At 43.0% G+C, this 24,453-nt stretch overlaps 1 protein-coding gene across 1 annotated transcript; it reads left to right on the plus strand.

Annotated features, from left to right (window-relative positions):
* Positions 1 to 149: 149 nt before the first annotated feature.
* On the plus strand, positions 150 to 24,195 carry LOC145349691 (cytochrome c-like). Its single transcript, XM_080198222.1, has 3 exons — positions 150 to 175; positions 23,798 to 23,971; positions 24,050 to 24,195. The coding sequence occupies exons 2-3, from the start codon at positions 23,803 to 23,805 to the stop codon at positions 24,193 to 24,195; spliced, it is 315 nt and encodes a 104-aa protein (XP_080054348.1). The 5' UTR covers positions 150 to 175; positions 23,798 to 23,802.
* The last annotated feature ends 258 nt before the right edge of the window (positions 24,196 to 24,453 follow it).

Here is a 24,453-nt window from a genome sequence, read left to right on the forward strand (position 1 = left end):
ACAGCTCTGACACCGCCCCGTTTCTCGGCAGCTCTGGCCCCGCCCCTCTCTGTGACTCCACAGCACTGCCCCCGCCCCCTACCCGGCAGTTCTGACTCCGCCCCTCTCTGTGACTCCACAACTCTGGCCCCGCCCTACTCTGTGATTTCCACGCCCCGTTGTTTGCCTGCTGCACGTGAGTCCACCATGTCGTGTTTACACCATTACCCGTCGAAATATAAATTGTCATGGCTGTAAATTGGGAGAGGTGTCCTTGTGCACTAGTTGCTAACGGCAAGCATGTAGGTGCAGCAGGCTGTTTAAAAAAAGGCAAATGCTATGTTGGCCTTCATTGCGAGAGGCTTCCAGTGCGGGATCAGGGATGTGTTATTGCAATTACAATAAGAAGTGGTGAGACCTTTCACTCACCTGATAAAGGAGCAGCACTCTGAAGGCTTGTGCTACCAAATAAACCTGTTAGACTTTACCCTAATGTTGTGAGACTTCTTACTGTGCTTACCCTAGTCCAACATTGGCAGCTCCACACCATTGTTGCAATTGTGCAGAGCCTTGGTGAGGCCACACCTCAAGTCATGTGTGCAGTTTTGGTCTCCTTTTCTGAGGAAGGATGTTCGTACCCTTGAGAGAATGCAGTGAAGGTTTACCAGGTTGATTCCTGGGATGGTGCGACTGATGTATGAAGAGAGATTGACTAGGTTAGGATTGTTTTCACTGGAGTTCAGACAAATGAGTGGGGTTCACCTAGAGACTTATAAAATTCTAACAGGTCTAGACAGGATAAATGCAGGGAGGATGTTCCCAATGGTGGGGGAGTCTAGAACTTGGATCATAGTCTGAGGATTTGGAGTAGACCATGTAGAAAGGAGGTGAGGGGACATTTTTTACCTAAAGAGTGGTAAGCCAAAACATTGAATGCATTCAAGAGTCGGCTGGATATAGCACTTTGGGTAAATGGGATCAAAGAATATGGGGGGAAAAGGAGGATTAGGCTATTGAGTTGGATGGTCAGCCATGATCTTAATGAATGGTGCAGCAGGCTTGAAAGGCCAACTGATGTCCTCCTGCTCCTGTCTTCTATGTTTCTATGTGATTGAAACAGGAAACAAAACTGAATCCTTGCCACAAGAGCAGAGGAAGCTGGAAAAACTCAACGGGACTACCAGCAATTATCAGGAGAGAAACACTATTTATTGTTAAGCTACAACGGAGGACTGCTTGCATGCCAAACAACATAGCAAGTGATGGACAAAGCTAAGCAATCCCACAACCAATGGATCAGATCTAAGCTTTACCATACTGCCACATCAGGTCATGAATGGTGGACAATTAAACAACTCACAAAAGGAGAAAGCTCCACAAATATCCTTATCCTCAAAGATGGAGGAGCTCAATATATCATGCAAAAGATAAAGCTGAAGCATTCACTGCAATTTTTAGCCAGAAGTGCTGGGTTGATGATCCACCACAACTTCCTCCAGTGGTCCCCAACATCTCAAATGCCAGTCCCCAGCCAATTCAAGTCACACCACACAATATGAAGAAATGGTTGGAGGCACTCGATACTGCAAAGACAATGGTCCCTGACAATATTCAAGCAATATACTGAACATTTATATCCCAGAACTTGCCACACCCCAAGTCAAGCTCATCCAGTACAGTTACAACACTGGCATCTCCCTGACAATGTGGAAAATTGCCCAGGTATGTCCTGTACACAAAATGTGAAGATGCTGGCATTGGACTGGGGTAAGCACAGTAAGAAGTCGCACAACACCAGGTTAAAGTCCAACAGGTTTATTTGTTAGCATAAGCCACAAGCTTTTGGAGCACTGCCCCATTCATCATGTGAGTGGGAATTCTGTTCACAAACGGGACATATGAAGACACAAACTCAATTTACAAAATAATAACTGGAATGTGAGTCTTTACAGGTAATGAAGACTCAAAGGTACAGACAATGTGAGTGGAGAGAGGGTTAAGCACGGGTTAAAGAGATGTGTATTGTCTCCAGCCAGGACGGTTAGTGAGATTTTGCAAATTGTGGGGGTTACAGATAGTGTGACATGAACCCAAGATCCCAGTTGAGGTAACAAACAAAGAACAACACAGCACGGGAAACAGGCCCTTCGGCCCAATGAGCCCGCGCCGCCGTCCCACTGTCAGTGACCTATTCATGATTTTAGTCTACGCCTAATGTGCGAGGATCAGGGAGGTCCAATATAGGGACAATTTCGTACCCAATCAATCAGCCTAAAAGCACATCTTTGGGATGTGGGAGGAAACCGGAGTACCCGGAGGAAACCCACGCAACCACGGGGAGAACGTGCAAACTCCCACAGACACAGGCCCAAATCCATGTGTCCGCACAGCAACAGAGATAGTCTCTGAGCTGTCATGTTGCCCTCGAGATGGTCATCCTCATGTGTGCAGAACTTGGCTATCAGTCTCTGCTCAGTGACTGTGCATTGTCGTGTGTCACGAAGGCAGCCTTGGAGAACGCTTACCCGGAGATGAGAGTCCAAATGCCCATGACTGCTGAAGAGTTCCCCAACAGGAAGAGAACACTATTGCCTGGTGATTGTCAAGCGGTGTTCATTCATCCATTGTCATAGCGTCTGCGTGATCTCCCCAACGTACCATGCCTCGGGACATCCTTTCCTGCAGCATATCAGGTAGACAACGTTGGCCGAGTTGCAAGTGTATGTACCGTGTACCTGATGGATGGTGTTCTCACATGAGATGATGTCATCCATGTCAATGATCCGGCACGTCATGCAGAGGTTGTTGTGGCAGAGTTGTGTGGTGTCGTGGTTACTGTTCTCCTGAAGGCTGGGTGATTTGCTGCGGACAATGGTCTGTTTGAGGTTGTGCAGTTGTTTGAAGGCAAGGAGTGAGGGTGTGGAGATGGCCTTGTCGAAATGTTTGTCTTCTTCAATGACATGTTGAACACTTTGGAGAAGATGTCGTAGTTCTCTGCTGGGGGGAAGTAATGGACGACGAAGGGTACTCTGTCCACCATGTCCCGTGTTTGTCTTCTGGGGAGTTTCGTGATGTTTTTCGCTGTGGTACGCCGGAACTATCGAACGATGAGTCGAGCACCATATCCTGTCCTTATGAGGGCATTTTTAGCATCTGGAGGTGTCTGTTGCGATCCTCCTCATCTGAGCAGATCCTGCGTATATGGACGGCTTGTCTGTAGGGGATGGCTTTTTGATGTGTTTAGGGTGGAAGCTGAGAAGTGGAGCATTGTGAGGTTGTCCGTGGGCTTGCGGTACAGTGAAGTGCTGAGGTGACTGTCCTTGATGGAGATGCATGTGTCGTCTATGGTGAGTGCGATGGTGGGATGAAACTTGTTGATGTAATCATATAGTTGTTTCAGTGATTTGTTCACCATGAATCCACAGGAAAAAAATGTCATCGATGTATCTAGTGTATAGCATCAGTTGAAAGTTCTGTGTGTTGAAGAAGTTTTTTTCGAATCTGTGCATGAAGATGGTAGCATATTGAGGTGCGGATTTGGTCCCCATGACTGTTCCGTGTATCTGATGAAGAATTGGTTGTTGAAGATGAAGACATTGTGGTCCTGGATGAAGTGGATGAGTTGTAAAATTGTATTTGGAGATTGGCAGTTGTCGGCGTTGAGACTGAGGCAGTTGCAGCAATGCCATCGTCGTAGGGGATGCTCCGAAAGCTAATGGCTTGTGCTACCAAATAAACCTGTTGGACTTTAACCTGGTGTTGTGAGACTTCTTAGTGTTCATATAAAGCAGGACAAATCCAACCCAGACAATTACCGCCCCCATCAGTTTATTCTCAATGATCAGTAAAATGATAGAAGGGGCAATCAACGGTGCATCCGAACAGCACCTGCTCAGAGATGCACAGTTTGGGTTTTTCCAGGTTCACTCAGCTCCTGAGCTCTTTACAACCTCGGCAGACATGGACAAAAGAACTGAATTCCAGAGATGAGGTGAGAGTGACAGCCCTTGACATCAAGGCCGCATTCGATTAAGTGTTGCATCAGGGAGCCCAAGAAAACTGGAATTAATGCCTATCGTTGATTCTCTGCTGGTTGGAGTCATACCTGACACATAAAAAGATGGTTGTGGTTAGGGGGAAGGGAGAGGTGGTGGTCAGTCATCTCAGCTTCAGGATATTTCTGCAGAAATCCCTCAGGCTAGTGTCCCAGCTCCAATCATCAGCTCCTTCATCAATGACCTTCCTGCCGTCATAAAATCAAAAGTTGGGATGTTTGCCAATGGTTGCACAATATTCAGCACTATTTGTGCCTCCTCAGACACTGAAGGAGTCAAATGCTGCAAGATCTGAACGAAAAAGTAGGCTTGGGTGGAGAAGTGGCAAGTAACATACGTGCCACACAAATGCCAGGCAATGACCGTTACCAATAATAGACAATCTAACCACCACCCCTGACATTGGAGGTGTTATCATCAGTGAATTCCCACTGTCAACATCCTTGGGGTTACCATTGACAAGAAACTCAACTGGATTCAACACATAAACAGAGTGGGGAATATTGTGGTGAGTAACTCACCTCCTGACTCCCCAAAGCTTGCCCACCATCTACAAGCACAAGTCACGAGTGTGATGGAATACTTCTCACTTGCCTAGGTGGGTGCAGCTCAACAACACCTCAAGAAGCTTGAAATCATCCAGGACAGAGCAGCCCACTTGATTCGCACTACATCCACAACATCCACTCCCTTCACCACTGAAGCTCAGTAGCAACAGTGTGTATTACCTCCAATATGTAAGATAAAGTCCAGGTATAGAGCTTAATTTGTGGTACATGTGGGTGCCGGCGACATAGACAAAATGCGGACTGAGGATCTGGGGAGGGAGTATGAAAAGCTGGGAATGGAATTAAAAAGTAGAACCGACAAGGTGGTCATCTCTGGGCTACTGCCTGAACCGAGTGCAGACAGGCGTAGGGTTGACAGGATTAAGGAAGTGAATGGGTGGCTCAGGGATTGGTGTGGGAGGAATGGGTTTGAATTTATGGGGCATTGGCACCAGTATTGGGGTAGGTGGGACCTGTTCGGGCGGGATGGGGTTGGTCTGAACCGTGCTGGGACCAGAGTGCTGGCGAATCAAGTAAAGGGGACTGTAGACAGGGCTTTAAACTAATTGGGGGGGGGGGAGGGTGCGAGGGTAGGTGACATTACGAGGTCTAAAGTTAAGGATAGGGTACAGGTAAGGGAAGAGGCCAAGGATGTCCCAATAATAGAGGGAGTAGGGGGCGTGAGTATGGTTGGTGGCGTTACGGCAAATAAGGTCCAGGTGAAGGCTGGGATGAAAGCGCTTTATTTGAATGCACGAAGCATTCGGAATAAAGTGGATGAGCTGGTGGCGCAGATCGACACAAATGGATACGATCTGGTGGCCATTACAGAGATGTGGCTGCAAGGTGACAGGGACTGGGAGCTGAATGTCCAGGGGTATCAAGTGTTTAGGAAGGATAGGCAGGAGGAAAGAGGGGGTGGCGTAGCTCTGCTGATTAAGGATAGCATCAAGGTGGTAGCAAGGGATGATATTGGAGCCAAAGAGCAGAAAGTGGAATCGTTGTGGGTGGAGATTAGGAACAGCAAAGGGAGGAAGACGCTGGTGGGTGTCACCTATAGGCCCCCAAATAATGATCTGGAGGTGGGGCGGGCTGTTAACGCGCAAATAAGTGCGGCGTGCAGGAATGGGACGACCGTAGTTATGGGGGATTTCAATCTGCATATTGATTGGTCGACCCATGTTGGACGCGGTGGGCTCGAGGAGGAGTTCTTGGAATGCTGCCGGGATAATTTCCTTGAACAGTGTGTGTTGGAGCCGACGAGGGAGCGAGCTATCTTGGATCTGGTGCTATGTAATGAGGCAGGTAGAATTAGGGACCTTGCGGTGAAGGATCCTCTTGGAGAGAGTGATCATTGTGGAGTTTCTGGTGCAGATGGAGGAGGAGAAAGTGGGTTCCCGGACGCGTGTCCTTTGTTTGAACAGAGGGGAGTAGGATGAGAGAAGAATTGGCGAATGTTGAATGGGGGAGCGCGTTGGAGGGAGGGTCTGCTGAGGAGCAGTGGAGGATCTTTAAGGAGATCTTTCTTGGTGCTCAGCAGAAATTTATTCTGATGGTCAAAAAGGACCGTAGGAGGAGAGGTAATAAGCCGTGGATAACGAAGGAGGTGAAGGAAAGTGTTAAATTAAAAGCGGAGGAATTTAGAGTAGCTAAGAGTAGTGGGCGAGAAGACGATTGGGAGAGGTTTAAATGTCAACAAAGATTGACAAAGAAGTTGATAAAGGAGGGTAGGAGAAACTATGAAGCTGGGCTAGCGCTTAACATAAAAAAGGATAGCAAGAGTTTTTATAAATATATAAAAAGGAAGAGGCTGGCTAGGGTGAACGTTGGTCCTTTAGATGATGAGAAAGGGGACCTAGTGGTAGGGGATGGGGATATGGCTAAGGTATTGAATAACTTTTTTGTTTCTGTCTTCATGGAGGAGGACGTGAATAATTTGCCGGGTGTTAGCGATGGAAAGATGGCAGGACTGGAGGGTCTTAATGACATTACTGTTACTAGAGAGGCGGTGCTCGACAGACTGGAGGGGCTGATTGTGGACAAGTCCCCAGGACCGGATGGAATGCATCCGAGGGTTCTGAAAGAAATGGCGGAGGTGATAGTGGATGCCTTGGTGGTTATTTTCTAGACGTCGCTGGATTCCGGGGAAGTGCCGGAAGATTGGAAAACGGCTAATGTTACGCCGTTGTTTAAGAAGGGTGCTAGGCAAAAGGCGGGGAATTATAGGCCGGTTAGTTTAACGTCTGTGGTAGGTAAAATGTTAGAATCCGTCATTAAGGAGGAAATTGCGAGGCATCTTGAAGGGAATTGCTTGATAGAGCAGACGCAGCACGATTTCATTAAAGGGAAGTCGTGTCTGACAAATTTACTGGAGTTCTATGAGGATGTGTCTAGGGCGGTGGATAGAAGAGAGCCGGTGGATGTGGTCTTTCTGGATTTTCAGAAGGCGTTTGACAAGGTACTTCACAAGAGGTTATTGCAGAAGGTCGGGGGACATGGAGTTGGGGGTAGGGTGTTAGTGTGGATAGAGGATTGGTTGTCAAATAGGAGGCAGAGAGTGGGGGTCAACGGGTGCTATTCGGATTGGCGGATGGTGACTAGTGGAGTGCCCCAGGGGTCGGTGCTGGGGCCTCAGCTTTTTACCATTTATATAGATGATCTGGAGGAGGGAACTGAGTGTAGGGTGTCAAAATTTGCTGATGACACCAAGATTGGGGGAACGGCAAATTGTGCAGAGGGTGTGGAAAGTCTGCAGAAGGATCTAGATAGGCTGGGCGAATGGGCCAGGAAATGGCAAATGGAATTTAATGTTGGCCAGTGTGAGATGGTCCACTTTGGTAGGAATAATGGTAGGAAGGACTATTACTTACGTGGCGAAAAACTGCAGCAGGCGACGGTGCAGAGGGACCTCGGGGTCCTTGTGCATGAGTCGCAAAAACCCAGCTTGCAGGTGCAGCAGGTGGTCAGGAAGGCGAATGGGATGCTAGCCTTCATAGCGAGGGGGATTGAATATAAAAGTAGGGAGGTCTTGCTGCAGCTGTATAGGGCATTGGTGAGGCCACAGCTGGAGTACTGTGTGCAGTTTTGGGCGCCGCACCTGCGCAAAGATATTTTGGCCTTGGAGGGAGTGCAGAGGAGGTTTACTAGGCTGATACCGGTGTTGAGGGGGTTGAGCTATGAGGAGAGGCTGAATAAACTAGGCTTGTACTCGTTAGAGTTTAGAAGAATGAGGGGAGATCTCATTGAGACGTATAAGATGATGAGTGGGATGGATAGGATAGAGGTGGAGAGACTCTTCCCGCTCAAAAAAGACAGTAGGACTAGGGGGCACAGCCTCAAGATAAAGGGGGGGCGGTTTAGAACGGAGTTGAGGAGGAACTTCTTCACTCAAAGGGTGGTGAATCTCTGGAATTCTCTACCCGTTGAAGTGGTGGAGGCTGCCTCGCTAAATATTTTTAAGACGCGGGTTGATGGGTTTTTGATAAGAGAGGGGATTAAGGGTTATGGGGAGAGGGCGGGAAAGTGGAACTGAGCCACGACAGATCAGCCATGATCTTATTGAATGGCGGGGCAGGCTCGAAGGGCTAGATGGCCTACTCCTGCTCCTATTTCTTATGTCCTTATGTTAATGGGTACAAAATATTGTTGAAAATGATGAAGACATTCTGGGTTACTTGTATAGAGTGCAAGGTAGTGATGTGATTTGAAGAAGACTTCAAGGAGACCAAAGTTTTAAAATGTTCAGTTCTGAAAACCCCCATTATAGGAAGAAAATAGAAACACCAAATATTATGGCACAGAAAAAACTATTCAGCCCATCAACTAACTATGCACCAGTATTTTTTAACACAAGACAACTCAGCTAATGCTTTCCTCCTGCGTGCTTCCCATATACTTCAATGTTTCTCTTTTAAAAAGAACTATCTAATTCACTTTTAAAACAACAATTGTCTGCATTTTAAATTTTCTCTGTCTAACTATCGTCTCTGTAGATATCTTTTCCTTTCATTTCTTTAAATTTTTCTGGTATTTACAGTATCTTAGATCAGTGCTCTTTTGATACTACTTTGCCACACAGTGGAAACAATCTGTTGCTTTGCACTGAATCATAATCTAGAATCTTATTATTGCCTCCATTATTACTACTATAATAAAAAGAACTAACCTTCACTAATCTCCCTTCATAACTTTGAACCTGTTTGACATGTGATCATGATTAATTGGTATCGACTCACCTTTGCTCTATATCCCTTAATACTTTTAGCTCTCAACCTCCAATTTAAAATTGCTAATTGAGCTAACATCTACTGTTTTTTGGGGAAGAGCTCTCCATATTCCTACAACTCTTTGCATGAAGAAGTATATTTTTCCTGCATGGCCTGGCTCTGTTGTTAAGGTTAAATTCATCTCTCCTGGACTCCCACAAGAACAGAAAAAATTCATCTCAAGTTACACAATCCTTTTCAAATCACCTTTAACCTTATATATTTCAGACAATGCAAGTCTAGTTTATCCAATTGTTCCTCATAATCTAGAAACCTGGTAATATTCTGTGAATTTGTGCCAATCTTCCCTGGCCGAAAAAAATACAATTTGGCTATTTAAGCTTAGATCAATTAAGACCCAGACAAAGTGTTTATGAAATAATTATCCTAAATTTTAAATTTGATTCCTTCCAAGGCCAATATATCCCATTTAAGGTGTGGTGTCCAGAACTATACACAACACAACAGATTTTATCTAATTAGGGCTTTGTACAGCTGTAGCAAAACTTTCTATCCTTTACATTCTTGACCTCCTTATGTAAAGGTCAACATTCTATTAGCCTTCCTGATTTTTGTTCTTGACCACTAAATTTTGGAATCTCTGTGGACCTCTAAACCTTATTTAACTCCTAGCTTTTCACTACATGAAGAATACTTGGATAGGTTCTTCCTGATCCAAAATGGATACCTTCACATTTACCCTGTTTTGAAATCTGCCTGCCTCCCTTAATGTATTAATATTTCTTAGTAGTGTAGATGACAACATAACATTACAAACTATTCTACCAATCTCTGTCTTCTCACCTTGTGGAGCAGGTCTGTCCATTCTCATTATGTGCCCCAGAAAACCCTTGATATTCAGAACAGCCAACAACCTAGGAAATAACCACAGTGTTCCCAGTCAAAGAATGAAAGAGAGTGATCAGCAGTCTGAGAAGTCTATTCCTTTGCCCCTGACGATGTTACAGCAGGTCAACATTGCAACCATTGTGTATAAGCTGCAACTACCAGTGGGCATGACAAAGCAACAAGAGATGCTGGAACCAGGTAACAACCCTCCATGGCTGACAACAAAAAGTAGAGGTGAGCATACCACAAAATCTTCTCGTCACAGGAACACTTCCTCATCCACAGAGAACATCGAGAGGACCCTCACGACAACGAAAATGGGAAAGAAGTGACAAGGAGACAAGGACAATGTTTGTCTATCGTGTAAGAAACAAGTTAGGGTAGTGACGACCACCAATCAATACAACAGTGATGAAGTGCGGTTCAAGATGAAGGAATGGAAGAAAAGACCAAAAGCATACCCAGATGCCAGTTTAACCTCCAGACCAAAAGGAAGAATCAGCAATGACAGAACCTTGGGGTTCTTGGCCTTTGGACCTTGGAGCCTTGGATCTTGGGGTTCAAGTCCAGAGGCTCCCTGAAAGTAGCCAGTAGTAGGGTGGTAAAGAAGACATATGGCATGCTTGCCTTTATTGGTCAGGGCATTGATTACAAGAGTCGGGATGTTATGTTGCAGCTTTATAAAACTTCGGTGAGGCCGCACTTGGAGTATTGCATTCAATTCTAGTTGCCACATTACAGGAAGGATGTGGAGTCTTTGGAGAGGATGCAGAAAAGATTACCAGGATGCCGCCTAGATTAGAGAGTATGAGCTATAAGGAAAGGCTGGACAAACTAGGGTTGTTTTCTCTAGAGTGGCAGAGGCTGAGGGGATAGAAGTCTATAAAATTATGGGAGGCATAGGTAGGGTTGACAGAATCTTCTTCCCAGAGATGAAATGTCTAATACTAGGGGGCATGCACTTAAGTGGCGAAGTTCAAAGAAGATGTGAGGGCAAGTTTTTTTACACAGGGAATGAGTGGTAAGTATCTGGAATGCCAGGTGTGGTGGTGTAGGCAGATATGAGAGGGGGTTTAAGGGGTTTTTAGATAAGCACATGAATATGCAAGGAATAGAGCGACAAGGACCAAGGGCAGGCAGAAGGGATTAGTTTAGTTTGGTGTTATGATCGGCACAATATTGATTTGGCGTTATGATGGGGCCGAAGGGCAGAAGTTATAGCTGGGGGAAAGGTAATTATGAGGCTATTAGGCAAGATTTAGGATACATAGGGTGGAGTAGGAAATTGCAGAGGCTGGGAACATCTGAAGTGTGGAGCTTATTCAAGGTGCAGCTACTGCGAGTCCTTGATAAATATGTACCTGTCAGACAGGGAGGAAGTGGTTGAGCGAGGGAACCGTGGTGTACTAAGGAAGTTGAATCTCTGGTGAAGAGGAAGAAGGAGGCTTATGTAAAGATGAGACGTGAAGGCTCAGTTAGGGCACTGGAGAGTTATAAATTAGCCAGGAAGGAGCTAAAGAGAGAGTTAAGAAGAGCTAGAAGAGGACATGAGAAGACTTTGGCGGATAGGATCAAGGAGAATCCTAAAGTTTTCTACAGGTATGTCAAGAATAAAAGATTGGTTAGGGCAAGATTAGGGCCAGTCAGAGACAGCAGTGGGAAGTTGTGCGTGGAGCCTGAAGAGATAGGAGGCACTGAATGAGTATTTTTTATCAGTATTCACGCAGGAAAAAGTCAGTGTAGTCGAGGAGAATACTGCGATATCAGGTTGTAGACTAGACGGGATTGAGGTACATAAGGAGGAGGTGTTAGCAATTCTTGAGAGTATGAAAATAGATAAGTCCCCTGGGCCGGATGGGATTTACCCTAGGATTCTCTGGGAGGCTAGGGAGGAGATTGCAGAGCCTTTGGCTTTGATCTTCATGTTGTTATTGGCTACAGGTGTAGTGCCTGAAGACTGGAGGATAGCAAATGTTGTCCCCTTGTTCAAGTAGGGGAGTAGAGACCATCCTGGGAATTACAGACCAGTGAGCCTTATTTCTGTTGTGGGCAAAGTTTTGGAAAGAATTATAAGGGATAGGATTTATAATCATCTAGAGAGAAATAAATTGATTAGGGATAGTCAACACGGTTTTGTGAAGGGTAGATCGTGCCTCACAAACCTTATTGAGTTTTTTGAAAAGGTGACCAAAGAGGTGGATACGGGTAAGGCAGTTGACATGGTGTATATGGATTTTAGCAAAGCTAAACCTTATGTTTGATAAGGTTCCCCATGGTAGGCTACTGCAGAAAATGCAGATGCATGGGATTCAGGGTGATTTAGCTGTTTGGATCAGAAATTGGCTAGCTGATAGAAGACACAGGGTGTTGGTTGATGGGAAATATTCAACCTGGAGTTCAGTTACAAGTGGTGTACCTCAAGGATCTGTTTCGGGGCCACTGCTGTTTGTCATTTTTGTAAATGACCTAGATGAGGGTGTAAAAGGATGGATTAGTAAATTTGCTGATGACACCAAAGTTGGAGGAGTTGTAGACAGTGAGGATGGATGTTACAGTTTGCTGAGGGACATAGATAAGCTGCAGAGCTGGGCCGAGAGGTGGCAAATGGAGTTTAATACGGAGAAGTGTGAGGTGATTCACTTTGGTAAGAGTAACAGGAGTACAGAATATAGGGCTAATGGAAGGACTGTTAGTAGTGTTGAAGAGCAGAGAGATCTCGGGGTACATGTGCATAGCTCCGTGAAAGTTGGCAGCCAGGTTGATAAGGTTGTTAAGAAGGCGTATGATGTGTTAGCTTTTATGGTAGAGGGATTGAATTTCGGAGCCGTGAGGTCATGTTACAACTGTACAAAACTGTGGTGCGGCCGCACTTAGAGTATTGCGTACAGTTCTGGTCGCCACATTATAAGAAAGATGTGGAGGTATTGGAAAGGGTGCGGAGGAGGTTTACCAGGATGTTGCCTGGTATGGTGGGAAGGTCTTATGAGGAAAGGCTGAGGAACTTGAGGTTATTTTCATTAGAGAGAAGAAGGTTATGAGGTGACCTGACTGAGACATACAAGATGATCAGAGGATTGGATAGGGTGGACAGTGAGAGCCTTTTTCCTCAGATTGTGATAGCTAACATGAGGGGACATAGCTTTAAATTAAGGAGTGGTAGTTATAGGATGGATGTCAGAGGTAGGTTCTTTACTCAGAGGGTAGTAAGGGCGTGGAATGCCCGGCCTGCAGCAGTTGTGGACTCGCCAACTTTAAGGGCGTTCAAATGGTCAGTGGATAGGCATATGGATAACATTGGAATAGTTTAGGTTAGATGGTCATTAGATTGGTTCCACTGGTCGGGGCAACATCGAGAGCCGAAGGGCCTGTACTGCGCTGTAATGTTCTATGTTCTATGTTCAGTATTTTGGGCTGAATGGCCTGTTCCTGTACTGTACTGTCCTATCTATGTTCTATGTACCATTCCTCTGACAGAACTGCAAATGAGATATGGAAGGGTTATAAGGTCTTCAGACCACCTGAACATTTAAATTCAAGGATTTGAAGGGGCAGATGGGGTAGTGATAATATAGTAATAGGCTAAGATAGTAATAGTGATAATGTAGTAATAACAATGTAACTATGGGATTGAAAGCAATGTAACACGAGGTAAACTATTAAAACTCCAAATGCATTGGTTAAAGGATTTGGGGGAGGTGTAGTGAAAGGGTCTGTATAGGGTTAATGTGAATACAATACCATCCGCATGGTGTGATGTAAGAAGGCACATGACCCAGGATCAGTGTGGTGTTGAGCAGAAATGATATAGAGCAAGCTGTACACAATTACTGTACATGTATTATTCTTTACTGTATATACTGCATATCCCTTTACACGTATAAATAGTTCTAGTGGTTAATAAAGACTTCTAGTTAATCAACAGAAGACTACAGAAACTTATTTAAGACAACTTATTTAAGATGGTCTGTCTCTCAGCAGATAAGTTATGATTACAATTACTGTCATTGTTTCCATTGGTTGGTAACTGAGTAACAAGTGGGCACATTTTAATGTCTATGTCCTGTTGAAATGTGCAGACACTTGGCAGATGAAATTTAATGCAGGTAAGTGATGCATTTTGGTAGGAAGATGGACAATATAAACTAATTGGTCATTTTAAAACAGGTGGAAGAAGAGTGAGACCTGGGCATTTACATACTGTAGTCTTTGAAGGTGGCAGGAAAGATTGAGGTGTCATAAAGGCATACATGATCATTGGCTGGAAACAGTACAAAAACAAGGAAGTAATGCTAAATCCTTATAAATAAATGGTTTGCCCCAGCTGGGATAATGTGGCCAATTCTAGGCACTATGCATTCGGAAGGATGTCAACATCTTAGAGAAGGTATAGAGGAGATTTACTAGAATGGTATGAAGGATGAAAGAATTCTGACCAGAGAAATTGTGGATTTGCTCCTTGAACCAGAGAGGGTTAATTGGAGATTTGCTAGAAACATCCTTGAAGGAGTTTGACTGGAATAATTAAGGATACAGTGGGCAGAATTAACAGGGATCTTCCTGGCTGGAGAGCCAGTAACAGCCCCGCATTGCATCCTTTTGCAAATCAGGCATTTAACTGGACAGCATTGGGCCTTCTTGGGATTCAAAAACACCAGGAGTGGAAATTCCATTTGCCAATCAGAAAGCAGCAATTTCTTGTTGTTTTGCAGTCTCACCAGGGAGACAGTGGCTGCTGCCAGGAATGCACCCACCAGAGGCACAGAATTGCAAAGGTATCCAAGCTTTGAGGCATGATACACAATGGTTAGCACTGCTGCCTCACAGTGCCAAGGACCCACGTTCAATTCCAGCCTTGGGGTCTGTGTAGAGTTTGCATGTTCTCCCTGTATCTGCATAGATTTCCTAAGGGTGTTCTGGTTTCCTCCCACAGTCCGAAGATGATCATGCTAAATCACCCCTTAGTGCCCAAAGATGTGTACCATAGAACCATAGAACCCTACAGGATGGTAAATGCTCAGGGTTATGGGGAAGTTGGGGGGCGGGTTACTGGCCAAGATGTTCTTTCAGAGAATTGGTGTAGACTTGATGGGCTGAATGGCCTTCTGCAGATTCTATGACAATCTAAAGCCACAGCTAAATGATGGCAGGAGATGTATCACAGGATAAGGATTGGTGATTGTATCAGCAGAAAGCAGAGGGTAACTCTCAGAAGGCCCTCCTTTCTCATAGCAGGTCCCTCAATCAGACCCCAGTAACCTGCAAGCAACCCCAGCTAGTTTTACCTTTTGGTTTCTCGCAAGGTGATTCACCATATCGTCCACTGGATGAATATCAATGGTGGTGGGATGAGACCCTTAAGGCATTAATTGCCCCCTCACGGGCCTCAATTGGTAATGGGCTAGGAAGGACTTAACTGGGATAAAGACAGGGAGGCTTGCTATCCTCCTGCCTCACCATTAAACTCACATGGGAGGCTATTAAATTCTCCCCATTGTTTCCAGTGATAGAATGGCCAGTATCCCAAGGGATACAGATTTAAGATAATTGGCAGAATAAGAAGAGGAGACATAAGGGGGAAAAATACACTTACAAAATGGGTTGTACTGTCTGAAATCAACTGCAGGCAGTGGAATTAGCTTCAATAATAACTTTCAAAAGACAGTTGGATAAATGCATTAAAAGAAATGTCGGCGATAGAGCAGGGAAGTGGGACATATTGGATACTTTTGGAAAGAGCCAAAATAGACACAATGGATAAATAGGATCTAACTGTGCTGCATGTTCTTTCATTAACAGTATAAGAATGAACTGGAATGTTAGAACCTTTTTTACATAAGATTATTACAGCAACTATCCATCACACCTGTGCTTGCTGATCTATATGGACTTGAAATCCAGTAAAGTAATGAATTTAAAATTCTCATCCTCATATTCAAATCTCTTCATGACCTGGCTCCTGCTGGTGTGTGTAACCTCCTCCAGCTTTGCAACACTGACTACTCCAATTATAGTTCCTGCAGGTGCCAACCATTGTAAGAAGATAGGAAGAATGAAATTGCTGCTGCATCTTGCCCTTAGGTGGCTGACTGAAAAATGGAACTTGTTTTTCAATGATAAAAATTAAATTTGCTGCTTCAGTCGGTGCTTTAAGAGGAAACTAGATAATGAGAGAAAAAGATAAATTTTTGGATGGGTGAGATGAAATAGGGTGGGAGGAGGTTTATGTGGAGCAGAAACTCTTGAGAAAGGCTAGTCAAGTCAAATGTGTGCTGTAAACTCACAGGGACTGGGAGGCATTTTAAGTTTCATCTGCGATTTGGTTTTATTTAAGGCAGTATCCTTTAAGGGGCTGTATCCTACATTTGTCCTTCTGTTTACTTGATTTATTTTAATTATTTGATTTACCTCAAAATAGGGTAAACTCTGATTGTCCAGAATTTGTGAAAACTGCTGGTGTTCTGTATTAATACCTCTTTGAAATTGATCACAACTTAAAGGTTTAACGCAAGCACAGATCAAGTCAGAAATGCTGAAAATTGCCATCTGTGCTGTGTCCACTTCAATGTTTTGCCAGAAGCTATGCTGTATCCCAGTTGATTGATCCCCTCTGCTCTGCCATTGTATTATTGTTGCAAACCCTATAACAAGTTAAGAACATAGAACCAGGAGCAAGAATAAGCGATTTAGCTCCTCAAGCTGCCTCTGCCATTCAATATGATCAAGACTGACCTTGTCTCAGCTTCAACTCCATTTTCCTTTCTTCATAACACTTCAACCATAATTAAAAATCTGTCTATCTCCTCTTTAAATTTACTCAATGTCCCAGCATTCACCTCAGCCTGGGTACTGAATTTCACAAATTCATAACCCTTTGAGAGAAGTAATTTCTCTTCATCTGTTTAATCCCTTATCCTAAAACTATGACCTCTTGTTCTAGATTGCCCCACAAGAAGCAGCATTTGCTCTGTATTTATTTTGTCAATATCTTTTATAATTTTATATACCTTAATTAGATCTCCTCTCCTTCTAAACTCTAGGGAGTATAGGCTTAAACTGCTCAAATCTCTTCATAAAACAAAGCCCTCATCTCTGGAATCAATCTGGTAAACCTCCTCTAAACTGTCTCGAATATCACCACATCCTTCCTCAAATAAGTGGACAACAGATCTGACCCTAAGAAATGGAATGTTGTTAATTGTCTCCATTATGATTAATCACTAGATTTGTTGAACTAGATTTTAAAATATTTAACTTCAAACAATATTCTGGCTTGGGAGTCGTACTTACGCAAGGATATTTTGGCCTTGGAGGGAGTGCAGAGGAGGTTTACTAGGCTGATACCGGAGTTGAGGGGGTTGAGCTATGAGGAGAGGCTGAATAAACTAGGCTTGTACTCGTTAGAGTTTAGAAGAATGAGGGGAGATCTCATTGAGACGTATAAGTTGATGAATGGGATGGATAGGATAGAGGTGGAGGGACTCTTCCCACTCAGAAAGGATAGTAGGACTAGGGGGCACAGCCTCAAGATAAAGGGGGGGCGGTTTAGAATGGAGTTGAGGAGGAACTTCTTCACTCAAAGGGTGGTGAATCTCTGGAATTCTCTGCCCGTTGAAGTGGTGGAGGCTACCTCGCTAAATATTTTTAAGACGCGGGTTGATGGGTTTTTGATAAGAGAGGGGATTAAGGGTTATGGGGAGAGGGCGGGAATGTGGAACTGAGCCACGACAGATCAGCCATGATCTTATTGAATGGCGGGGCAGGCTTGAAGGGCTAGATGGCCTACTCCTGCTCCTATTTCTTATGTTCTTATGTTCTTTTACCTTCACTCTGTGTATGGTCCAATCTTTTTTTGTGTGTGCAAAATCTCAAAGTGATTCAGTTATTACTGTTTTCATTTCCTGGTGATGTTGGTGACATCAGAGCAGCTTAATGCTAGGATTCTCCCATAAATAATAGTTCAATCAATTGCATGGAAAAGTCTCACCACAAAACTCTCTAGATTGTTTTCCTTTGAGATCAGTGGCAAACACCCTCACTTCGCTGCTGACAGCAAAATCCTCGCCCACATGTATTCGAGGAAATTTGCTTCTCCAAGTTACTTTGTCCCACTGTTGGTGGCCATGTCTTCAACTGGCTATAGCCTAATTGTTATGTATGTTGGGGTGTAGCCCCTCTAAGGGAATGGGTTAGGTACCTGGGGTGTGGGGTGATCTACCTGATAGGGCAGTTATCCTTTGGAGTGTGCAACAAGAAAGACTGCAATAAAGATTTATGTTCCCTGACGCCTGCCTGTGGAGTGAGTTCTTGAAGATACTCCTTGGTACTAAAGAATTTAATACTAATGATCTGAGATTCCCTTGCTAAACCTAATCTCTAGCTATCCTCTATTCAGATACTCCCTAAAATGTAGCTGTTTAAGTTTGACTCCCAACCTTTACATTCAGCCCCTCTTTAACTTACTTTTGATAGCAGGCTTCTCTGTTGGTTACTGAGTTTGAAATTTATTTATTAGTGTCACAAGTAGGCCAACATCAACACTGCAATGAAGTTATTGTAAAAATCCCTGAATTGCCACACTAGGGTGCATGTTCGGGTATGCTGAAGGATAATTCAGCGTAGCCAATGCATCTAACCAGAATGTCTTTCAGACTGTGGGAGGAAACCAGAGCACCCAGAGGAAACCCATGCAGACACAACAGTAGTGGATTCACCAACATTATTAAGGGCATTTAAATGGTCATCGGATAAACATATGGAAGATATTGGAGTAGTGTAGGTTAGATGGGCTTTAGATTGCTTTCACAGCTTGGTGCAACATGGAGGGCCAAAGGGCCTGTATTGCACTATAATGTTTTATGACAGCGGGAGAAGGTGCAGACCCTGCACAGGCAGTGACCCAAGCCAGGAATCAAACCCTGGTCCCTGGCACTGTGAGGTACAGCGCTAACCACTGTGCCACCCAATATATGGCTGTGGCGGTAGGCCGCCGCTATTGTAACCTTACTGCCCAAGTTCTCTAGGGGCAGGTCACACTGACACGTGCACGCATAGAACGTGCTGCTTTTGGAGCACGAGGGTGGCTAACGGTTGTTGGCAGCCTGCATCAGCTGGAGAGAGACCGAGGCGAAGGCAAGGGTAAGTGGCCGCCAGACTCACTCTCACCCTGACATCGATGATTACTTTTGTAGTGAACGTGATCAGTAAACCGCATTCTTTTGAGATTTCGATCTTCCGACGACTCTCACAGGATCGAGAGTTTTGGAGAAGAGTTTCCACGATAATGGGGATAAGTTGCGAGAAAAGTGAGGAACGTTTTTAGAGATGGAAGTTAGTAGGTTTAGTGGGGAATTGGATGTCAGATTTGAAACATGCCCACCCTGTGGCTATCCGTAAGGGTGCATGTTCGTAAACGGTGCAGAATTTTGGTCGGGTCGGTGTATCCAATATTGAATTGTAACCAATTTGCCAAAACGCTGCAGCGTTTACCCTTTAGGAAAGATCGTGGAGTAATAGGATTTGGCTAAGCTGAAAGAAGTATGGCAATGCTCAATGTAGTTTATTTGACAGTGGTCGAAGAGTGTTTCTGTGCTGGATGCACTTGAATCTATGGTCCTCTGCTAGAAGGGTGCAAAGATGAAAACTTGTGCTTGAGAATTGTCTGGGTGGCAGGTGGTGAATGACTTGACATGGTGGATAAAGATCTCAAGCAGGAGTGCTAGAAAAGACAGCGGTAGTATAACAGTGTGATGTCAGGAGAGCCAGAGGTAAAGAAGTTGAATGATACAGTGAATTGAAGAGGGAGCTGTGAAGCAAAGTTTACTCCAGCGTGAAGGGTAATCTGGGGGTATTGATGTTTATTATTTTAATTTACATACAAAGTAAGTTGATCCAGTATGGTTTTTTGCTGAATTCTGGGACATAAGCTCATCACATTACTCGATCTGGCTCTTGAAGCTATTGATTCAGTCCTATGAATTAAATATGTGCAGTTTAACTTGATATCTTTAAAAAAATCGCTTTCACAGTATGTAACCATTCTCTGATTTTGTAAGCTTAGAATTAAGTTCTGTACTTAACCTTTGTAACTCTATACAACTAATTTTAATGTTAGTTGAATGTACTGCTATATTTAGCATACCAATCACTTTCAAGCATTGTGTATTTTATGTGGACTTACAATTGCTGTAACTTATGTTTTACAAAACTATTCTGAATTTTATTGTCTTATAAACACTGACAAATCAAGTACAGTAGAGCAGCTGCCTCAGCAAAAATACATTACTAAGCTGATATACACGTGTTTTAGTTAAGTTCTATAGATCAATTAGACATGAAGTGAATCCATGTTCTCAGACATCACATGTTTTCTTATCGCAATTAAAAGCAGACATGAACTATTCCATTCTACACATACGCACTATGTTAGTACTTTATAAACTTCTTTATTAGCTTTAAGGTTATAAGCAAAATTACCACTCTTTCATTCTTTGTCTTAAAAGTAAAATAACTAATTCAAAGTAACCAGACAGAAGGAAAGAAAATCTTCATGTAACTTGTACACAAAAGAGTCACTGATAAGGGTCTGATTTAATACCAGTTAAAAAAGGTTTTGAGCCAATGAGCTCAAGATGTCAATCACAAGAGCATGACAGCATATTTCACCTATCCTGTCCAAATGCAAAAGGGACATCTTTTGCTGATAAATGGAAAAGAGAGATAAATTAAACATTTTTTTATCATAACAAGAGATAAGTGAAGTAACAAACTTTAATGAGAAAGATATTCCCACAAGTAATTGACACTTTATAGGGCCAGTCAGGAGCCTATGGGAAATAACATCAACAGATAATTGATCATGGCCACCAGACCATTGATCACACATCCCTTAAGCTAATTAAGATTTAGCCTTGCTTCATTTAGGCCAATTAGAATGCATTAACAAAATTGATCACATTGTGGGTTGTGGTTTGGAATGAGTTAATAAGTGGAAGCTTTCATTGGGCAAATTGTGCAGCAAGTGGCAGCTGTCCAGAAGGAAGCAGATATTACACACATGCGTGCGCTCATATCAGAGGATGGGTGTTAACCTGTGCCCAAGGCTGAACTGCAAAATAAGAGCCTAGTATGTTAGTCAAGCCCTGCCCTTCATAGGTATTATTCTATAAGCTATTAAAGTTCCCTGAGTTACTTAACCAAACTGTCTCCTGTTATCTAAATGGTTAAAATCTGAAACTAACAATATTAAATTTAAGTTCAATGAAGACCTAGGACTTGCAGTAAGGATTGAGAGACTGGAGATTGGTGTGGATAGGAAGGAAGAGTAGAAAATTGTTGTTGAGGCTATATTAGCAATTTTATAACCAGTCAGGACTACGTGAGTTGATGAGGTTGAGGTATTCCTTTAGCTCTGGCTAGGCCAGTTGATATGATGGATGGAATTAAGGGAAAGAATTAGGCCATTGAAATAGAGATATTAGTGGAGGCTAACGTAGAAGTTGCGGTCACTGAGGGTGAGAAACCATTTGCTGCGCAGCTTGAGGGAGGAGAGGAAGGATGTAAAGTCCCTTCCTAACAACATTATGGGGTACTTGCATTACAGACTGGTGGGGTTCAAGGCCTCAGCTCACCACCACTTTGTCATGGTCAACCAGTTATGGGCAATAAACCCTGACCTACCTAGTAATGCCGATGTCACATGAAAGAATAAAACAAAATGGGTGCCAATCTTTAGTGTAAACACACAGCTACTGTAACCTTGTAAATCTGATGTCTAATTGCAGTCATTTAAGTGCCTTTAACTTTTGTACTGTGGTGTAACTTCAGGTTAAAATTGGGTGAAGTACTAACATTATCCAAAGAGCCATGCACAATTGTAATATGTGTTTAATGATTTAGACCTGGGAGAGTGATATCAAGGTTTGTAGGCCTTGTCAAATGTGATATATTTATTCTGTAAGAAAGCAGCAAATTAATTTTAATAAATTCATTTTATTATTATAGGGTGGCATGGTGGCACAGCAGGATGGCACAAGGGTTAGCGCTGCTGCCTCACAGCACCAGGGGTCCAGGTTCGATTCCCAGTTTGGGTCACTATCTGTGCTAAATCTGCACATTCTCCCTGTGTCTGTGTGAGTTTTCTCCAGGTGCTCTGGTTTCCTCCCACAGTCCGAAAGATATGTATTGTCCATGCTAAATTCTCCCTCAGTGTACCTGAACAGGTGTCGTCGGAGTGTGGCGACCGGTGGATTTTCACAGTAACTTCAGTGCAGTGTTAACGTAAGCCTACTTTTGACACTAATAAACTTTTAAAAAAAGTCAGGATAGGACCAGAAGGTGGGAGATGGAGTTTCAATGTTAGTAAGTGCGATACAATATATTGTGATTTTTTTTTGAGGGGGGTGGTTATGATTTGCAAACTTTGAAATGCACTTCCTTATTTTAAAAATTCCTCGCTCTTTAAGCTGTTGAAAGACTTTAAATCGTGCAAAAGAATGTGATTTCCTCTCCAGCCGTGGAATAGTTCTAAATTGCAGCATTACTATCTTATGTTTGTAGCTGGAAGCACCTGAAGACTATGATAATGATGTGACTTTGAAATACGTGTGGAATGAAGGTCAGGAAGGTGCTCTTCTTCCCAAACTTCATTTCTGGTTGGGTATTACCCCTATTCAGCAAATATAGGCCAATATTTGAATATTGTGATTTCAGGTCTGAAAGTCAGGAATATTTGATGTCCCCAGACCTATCAGTGCATCTGAAATACTGCTTTAACATGCCTACAATGATAGATTTAGTAGAATTGTGCACTTCACTGTACCTGTGCTCTGCTGGTGTACAGGCAATACCACAGAAAGATTAGAAACCAAGGTAGCAGAGTGTACTTGTGGCCACTTAGGATCTAACTCTTGACTTCCTGGATATCAGCATATGTGGCTGCACGATGGATTGCCATAAAATGAGCACATCATGAATGAATGCTATGAAATATCTGTAGTTTATCTGCTGTATTCAGTGAAACTGGTGGCAGACAAGCTCAACATTGATGCAATAAAATGTCTCACAGATTGCATCTGGTGCATTTCTGTTATATTAATTGCCATTTAAATAGTTCTGTTGCTCTGCTTGCTCTGGCAAACAATAAACCAAACATCTTATAGTACAGACTGAATGGTATAATTAGTAACTCCATTGGCTCCCTGGAAAGTGCTGGGGCAACATAACTTAAGGAAACTGTTACCTTCACTGTCAATTGCAGAACCATGTTTAGTTTTGCAATGAGTTGCATTTTATCCTCCCTGGTGAATCAGAATCTCAGAAGGCATTGCTAATCTGGCAGATCAAGATAATTCCTTTGGGATTGATGCACTTTGCAATACAATGATATTTAGGAACTTCCTTCTCACAGTGAATCTTTACTTGTCTGGATTTTAAAAATTATTCCTTGTTCTTCGAACACATGTGGTTTCCAAATGAAATATCCATTGTGCTAAGAGAGAACAGTGGGATCCAAAAACTGCATTCAACTCTCCTTAACTCCTAGTCAAGATGCTGGCCGAATGCAGCAAAAAAAAGGCAATGTTATCTCCTTACACCCCAGAAGTCAGTTTTCCAATCCAAATGGAAGCCTGCCCTTTTAAAGTTAATTTCAGGCACAGCCCAGCAACCAAGAACACAGTTGTTATGGGCCATACTATCATGCTAATTAGAGCTAGTGTTAGGGAAAAAGGCTGATGTAGAAGCTGGGCTGAACTCTCTGCTACTTGTTTAAAATTAAATTTAATGTTCCTTTCATGTGCATTTTTCCTGGCTAAGTCTGATTTGCAACTGGGAGTGCTCCTCAAATATAAATGGGGTGGAGACTAGATGTGATAGACTTCTACTTTTTCTTTTTGAAATGGGCATACGTGGGCATTTGGTATGGAAAGTTTAGCCCCATCAAGTTAAATTAATGTTGTAGAAGAATAAGAAAACCTCAAATTAATTTATGATTTTATTCATGATTTACAGAAGTATATTTTGAATCAATTCATGTTGAAATTTGATAGCAAGTTACTATAGTTAACATACAATCCCTTATGTTTTCCTTTTTGTCATGTTATAGCCTAAATGGGTGACCCAGAGAAAGGAAAGAAAATCTTTGTACAGAAATGTGTTGTGTGCCATACAATTGAAAAAGGTGGAAAACATATGGTTGGCCCAAACCTCTCGGGTGTTTTTGGGCGTAAAACTGGATCAGCTGCAGGATATTCTTACACTGATGCAAACAAGAATAAAGGTAATGCAATTTAGACTGCAACTTTGCTTGCATTTCAGTATTATATGAACTTGATATAAAATTTGAATTTATACGCAGGCATCATATGGAATGAAACCACGCTAATGGAATATTTGGAGAACCCCAAAAAATATATTCCTGGAACAAAAATGCTGTTTCCTGGTATCAAGAAAAAAGATGAACGTGCTGATCTCATTGCTTATTTAAAGAAAGCAGCATCATAGTCAAAGATTTAATGAAATGCTTAATTTAGCTTTGAAATGTTAGTCAAATGTTTTTTGTTAGTCATCCAAAAATTTAGTCAGAGCAACTCACCTACGTAGTTCATCTGCTTCTCTATGTTCAGTGCTAATTTGTTAGTTGTTTCTTCCTACGGTAGTGCAAATGATTTGAACATGTAACAAACTTTCAACTTCTATAATAAAGTTAGGTATCTTTTCAACCTGCCTGTAATATGAAAATAATTTGTTGCATTACCATAA

This window comes from Carcharhinus amblyrhynchos, chromosome 11, assembly GCF_965287045.1.
Source record: "Carcharhinus amblyrhynchos chromosome 11, sCarAmb.v2.hapA, whole genome shotgun sequence".
Taxonomy (NCBI): domain Eukaryota; kingdom Metazoa; phylum Chordata; class Chondrichthyes; order Carcharhiniformes; family Carcharhinidae; genus Carcharhinus; species Carcharhinus amblyrhynchos.

Coding starts and splice junctions, on each gene's coding strand:
- LOC145349691 (XM_080198222.1), top strand. CDS start 23,803: ATGGGTGACCCAGAGAAAGGAAAGAAAATCTTTGTACAGAAATGTGTT. Junction 23,972..24,049: donor TGATGCAAACAAGAATAAAG/GTAATGCAATTT, acceptor ATTTATACGCAG/GCATCATATGGAATGAAACC.